Here is a 5,317-nt window from a genome sequence, read left to right on the forward strand (position 1 = left end):
CACGGCCCCGGAGCGGCACTCGGCGCAACCAAGGCCGGCCCCGCCCCCGGACGCTAGGCGCCTCCTGCCTTAGCAACCGGCGGAGCCCCGCCCTTCCCGCGGCTCCCCATTGGCCGGGGAGGTTATATATAGACGTCAGGCGGAGGCGGCCTTCCCTTTCGTTCCGCGCCTGCCAAGGCCTCCACACGGCGTTGTCAGCGTGAGTCCGGGCCGCCGCTCGGGGGGCTCGGGGGCAGCGGCGGTGCGTGCGCCCCGCGGCGCTGTCGGCGGGCCTCTGCGCGGCCCTCCGCGGTGCCGGCGGCCGGACCTGGCCGAGCCGCGGGGAAGACCAAGGCCTGCAGGGCGCGGGGGGAGGCGGCCGGCACAGCCAAGATGGCGGCTGAGGCTCCTGGCCGGCGCGTTGGCCCGGGCCCTCGTGGGGCGGAGGGAGCTGGGAGTCCCCGCGTGGCTGAGCCGGGTGCTTGTGCCCGCAGGTTCCCTGTCGTCGCTTCCAAAGGGAAACCCCACAATGTCCGGAGGTCTCGATGTCCTGCAGATGAAGGAGGAGGATGTCCTCAAATTCCTCGCTGCCGGGACCCACCTGGGAGGCACCAACCTCGATTTCCAGATGGAGCAGTATATCTACAAAAGGAAAAGCGATGGTAAACCCGTAGGATGGGTGGCCCTGGGAGGGCAGCAGGGATTTTGCAGGCATAGCTGAGGAAAGCAGCAAAATGCTAATGCTTGAGCTCTCTAGCAGTTTCTCCATGGCCTGGAAGGTGCAGGCATCCTTAGTGATTGAATCATGTTACTCAGAGAAGTAGGACGAAATGTAAATTTCAGAACTTGGTAGATAATCACAGCTGGGTTTGGGCACTTCTGCTAGTTCTTGACTATAGTAACAAAATGGTTTTAATGTCCCAATACTTACTTCTGCTGTTTGTTTGCATTGTTCTTCAATCTGAGCTACACGCTATTAAAAGATTGAAGCTCATACCAGGCCGTGGTTCACGTTGATAGATGCTGGAAGTGTGCGACACTAAAACCATATGGGAGGATTTTCCTTGGAATAGCTTTCCACTAACTAGAATTTTGGAGTAACCATAGCCATGTGACAAGTTTAATGGCAGAAGAGTGCTATCCTGTTTTAGGATCTTGTATTTGCTGGTTGCTCTAAAGCCTTTTGTCACCAATAGGTATTTACATCATCAATCTGAAGAGGACCTGGGAAAAGCTCCTCCTGGCAGCCCGTGCCATTGTTGCCATTGAGAACCCAGCTGATGTGAGCGTCATTTCTTCTAGAAATACTGGACAGGTATGGACGTTTGTTGGTCAGGAGGCCTGCAGTCTTGGGAGCAGGACTCTTACCATGCATCATTGCCTGCCAGTGGCAGCTTGATGATAAAAGGGAGTAACATGAATTTTGGCTCTAGGAACACTTTTTTGGAAGCATGTTTCTTGTGTTACACTTGCAGGTTAGAAGAGATCAGTTGAAACACACCCCCCGTTTCTGTAGTTTCAGGGCATTTGATAACTTGTTTTTCTTTCATACCCTCCTTTGGGTACTTCCTGTTGGATTTCTGGCATATCAGTGCTCAGTCCCCTGGTGGCCCCCCCCCCCCCCCCAGTGATTCTATTGGCACTGCTTTTTGGGGACAATAAGGGCCTGATAGAAAAGTTTTCAAAGAAAGCATTTGCTCTGTTATTGAGCAAGGTATAGTAACTAGCGTATTTTTAATTTCAGCTCTAGATTTTTAGCAAAAAAATTCTGTCATAGAATGGGCAACAACCTTTAAATAAAATCTGATTAGCCACTGAATTTTATCTGTGAGCTTAGTTTCTTTGGAGTAATGCAGGTGGTGCCACAACATACAGGAAGATTATGAATGGTGTGGGGTGGATTTACAAAGGAGAAGCTTGGGTTCCTGTGGACTTGACCTGCACACTGTTAAAGCTTGATGCTGAGGTCAGTTTCTGGCCAGTGAGCTCTCAAGTGTCGGAAGTGTGCTACAGCAAACCGGATGGCAGGGTTTTCGCTAACGCCAGGAGAGGAGCTCCCTCTATGAATGGAGTCTGATAGTAGGCCCTGCCACATGCCTGAGAAGGTGAAAGCTGTCACAAGCGAGTACGAACTGCCAACTGCGATTTTAGTGGGCACAGCGACAGTTTGTGTATATTTCCTACTGAGCTTTTCCTGTAGTTCCTGAAGTTACGCTACTGGATAATGAAAGGATGTAGAAATAATGGAAGAAAATTGGCTTTGCTTTTTTCATAAGCTGTTTTATTCCTCCTTTCATGATTTGATTGTGAGACTTTGGAGTAGAGCTTGCAACAAAGTTAAGGAAAAACTGTATTCTGACTTTTTGCTTTGCTAATGGATATCTTTTTAACTCCTGGTGTTGATGTAGCTATTTTTAAAAGCATTTTTATTTTGTCTCATTCTGAATGCAGAGCTGTTGGTGAGCCCTGATTTCACAGGAATTGAAACAAACAGTTCAATTAAATTTCATGCGTGTTCACTGACAGTATACCTGGGTGAAATGCAGTTTGCCTGCTTCACCTTTGCTGTGGTCCATTTTGCAGCGTGCTGTTCTGAAGTTTGCTGCTGCTACTGGGGCTACTCCTATTGCTGGACGTTTCACCCCTGGTACCTTCACAAATCAGATCCAAGCAGCTTTCCGTGAGCCACGACTCCTGGTTGTTACGGACCCCCGGGCTGATCATCAGCCACTGACAGAGGCATCTTACGTCAACATCCCCACCATTGCGCTGTGCAACACCGACTCCCCGCTGCGCTATGTGGATATTGCTATTCCCTGCAACAATAAGGTAATGACGTTGTTGTGGCATCCAAAGCTGCTTCCTCCAGAGCATGCCCTAGGTTGCAAGATGGATGCTTTCTGCAGGGGAGAGTTGGCTTGTATCTCACGTCTCCCAGGGTGACAAGCTAATTAAGGCCTCTCGCAATGCCAGCAGGCGGGTGGGGAGGAGGACATGAGCTGCACACTGTTGGAGCTTGGAGCTGAGGCCAGTTTCTGGCCAAGGAACTCTCAAGTGTAGGACGTGTGCTATAGTAACCTGGCAGGACTTTTCGCTGACGCCATGAGGGTCTTTGTGGCCCAATGAGTGGAGTTTGATAGTCATTCTTGCCACAGTTTATGAATATGAATGAAAGATAAAGTGAACTGATGAAGAAACTGCTCTGAAATGTTACCTTGCCAGAAGCCACCTGAAAGGTAAAGTCTAGGGAGATGGGAAACAGTCTTTGATCTCTATCTAGATGTTGTCATTCACCACAACTAACGTAAGCCAAATCTGAGCATGTGTGTAAGGTTTGCTCATTGGGTCAAGTTTTCCTATTTCTTCGTTCTAGCATATGTGATGAGCATAATCCCTGTCTTTTGGACAAGATCCATATGGGGGAGTGAGCAGTATGAAACTCCATAGCAGGAGAATTGCTTCAGGCTATGCTGTATACAGCAAATTCAGATGCTGGTGATTGAAGCGCGCTGCGATTTCTGCAGACACCTGAAAATGCAACTGGGAACTTGAAAAGTTGCCCTTTTCCAAGTACATAAGTCTGGGCATTAGCAAGTAATGCCTTTCTCTTGCCAAGCAAGAGCCTTGGATTGAGTGCAAATAAGTCTTTTGCTCTTTTAAAGAAAAAAAGTGTTTTCAAAGGTTTAGCTTTACAGGAAATGTTACATTCTTCTGTTTCAGGGAGCCCATTCAGTGGGTCTGATGTGGTGGATGCTGGCTCGGGAGGTCCTGCGCATGCGTGGCACCATCTCCCGTGAGCACCCATGGGAAGTCATGCCCGACTTGTACTTCTACAGGGATCCTGAGGAGGTAGGAGACCTGTGGAAGGAAGTGTGGGAGATCTCCTGCTTCTGCTCCTGCCCTGTGGTCCTGCTGATGAGGACAGGTTTTGCCAATATAATAACTGGATTTCACACTTAAGGTGGTGCTTAATTAGTCTTATTTGTTGTTGGTTGGTGTGTTGTCTGGTATATGATAGTGAGCAGGATGGTGAGGTGTTTCTGGGAGACTTAGGCTATGCTTTTCCATTGCAGATCGAAAAGGAGGAGCAGGCTGCTGCTGAGAAAGCAGTTACCAAGGAGGAGTTCCAGACCGAATGGACAGCCCCAGCTCCTGAATTCACTGCTCCTCCTCAGCCCGAGGTTGCAGATTGGTCTGAGGGAGTGCAGGTCCCGTCTGTGCCCATCCAGCAGTTCCCCACAGGTCGGTTTGGGGGATGGCTGTGGGAAGCGGGGTACGCGTTGTAGCGGGGGGGGAAGAGCTGGGGCGCACTAAGCGTTGTTGTCTTTGTAATTGCAGAGGACTGGAGCGCCCAGCCTGCCACCGAGGACTGGTCAGCAGCTCCCACCGCCCAGGCTACTGAGTGGGTTGGCACTGCCACAGAGTGGTCTTAACTTCAGTCCCGCTATACTGTGAGAGAAATAAAGGCTGGTTTAATACACACCGTGCTTGGTGCTGCTTGTTGAAACTCGTTGGCAGGTGAAATACGTGGGTAGCGTGGGACACAGCCCTTGGCCAAGGGTCTGTAAGCCGCTGTTTCACCCTCTGGCGTGGAGCTGCGGGCTGTGGGCTGCCCGCTCTCCCCGGCGGGTTACAGCACCGGCGCCCGGGGCGGGCCTCCCATTTCCCGCCTTCCCTGGCTCCACGCCCCCCGGTGACGCGGCGGCTGCCTGTTGGCCAGCGGAAGGCCAACTGTTGGGCGGCGGTGCGTTTGCCGCCGGAGGGGAGGGTGGACGTCACCCGGTGACGTCCGGGGCGGGGCTGGTTTTCCCGCCGCTACCTCCGCGGTGGGCGGGTGAATCTCGGCTAGGCCGAACGCGGCCCTTCATCGCCCCCGGCCGGGGTTTCACCGGTGTGCGGAGCCGGGCGGTCCCGGGTGCGGGTGGGAGTGGCGGCCTGGGCGCACGGGGTGGGGAGGACAGCTCTTGAGTGGGAGCTGCTCCCGTGGTGAAACAGCAGTTCTAGCGGCCGTGTTACAGATTTCTTCCTCAAAAATACTGCAGTAATCCTCAGAAAAAAGTTAATTAATCTGCTTTAACTATTTTGAGGATTATATTATTTCTGCGATTAACAGCAATCATGGGAGGCAGACCCTTCACCAAGAGAAACGGGTTTTTTTGGAGGTTGAGAAGTATTCAGATTGGATCCCTTTTTCCATGTTGCTGTGGTCTCACTGTTCTTTTTCTAACTTCAGCCATGGTGATCAACCTGCAAAAAATGTATTAAATTGTTTTCCCTTGGCACATGTGCTCATTCGCTTTTACTGTAAGATGCAGATTAATAGTAAAAAAACCTAATC

The 5,317-nt window shown here is 51.2% G+C and overlaps 1 protein-coding gene and 2 non-coding genes across 3 annotated transcripts; all 3 read left to right on the forward strand.

The window, feature by feature from the left end:
* The first annotated feature begins 110 nt into the window (after positions 1-110).
* On the forward strand, positions 111-4,459 carry RPSA (ribosomal protein SA). Its single transcript, XM_075143181.1, has 7 exons — positions 111-199; positions 474-641; positions 1,176-1,294; positions 2,563-2,808; positions 3,700-3,828; positions 4,053-4,221; positions 4,318-4,459. The coding sequence occupies exons 2-7, from the start codon at positions 509-511 to the stop codon at positions 4,410-4,412; spliced, it is 891 nt and encodes a 296-aa protein (XP_074999282.1). The 5' UTR covers positions 111-199; positions 474-508; the 3' UTR covers positions 4,413-4,459.
* On the forward strand, positions 1,917-2,076 carry LOC142079841 (small nucleolar RNA SNORA62/SNORA6 family). The gene has a single exon (XR_012672795.1). It is a non-coding gene; the product is annotated as a small nucleolar RNA SNORA62/SNORA6 family (small nucleolar RNA).
* Positions 2,978-3,136, forward strand: LOC142079858 (small nucleolar RNA SNORA62/SNORA6 family). The gene has a single exon (XR_012672809.1). It is a non-coding gene; the product is annotated as a small nucleolar RNA SNORA62/SNORA6 family (small nucleolar RNA).
* Positions 4,460-5,317: the final 858 nt, after the last annotated feature.

The sequence above is a fragment of the Calonectris borealis genome, chromosome 2, assembly GCF_964195595.1.
Source record: "Calonectris borealis chromosome 2, bCalBor7.hap1.2, whole genome shotgun sequence".
NCBI lineage: Eukaryota > Metazoa > Chordata > Aves > Procellariiformes > Procellariidae > Calonectris > Calonectris borealis.

What these genes read in the sequence shown, in the direction of transcription:
- RPSA (XM_075143181.1), top strand. Translation starts at nt 509, where the DNA reads ATGTCCGGAGGTCTCGATGTCCTGCAGATGAAGGAGGAGGATGTCCTC. An exon ending in CTACAAAAGGAAAAGCGATG is followed by an intron (nt 642 to 1,175) that starts GTAAACCCGTAG and finishes TGTCACCAATAG; the next exon opens with GTATTTACATCATCAATCTG. An exon ending in CTTCTAGAAATACTGGACAG is followed by an intron (nt 1,295 to 2,562) that starts GTATGGACGTTT and finishes TCCATTTTGCAG; the next exon opens with CGTGCTGTTCTGAAGTTTGC.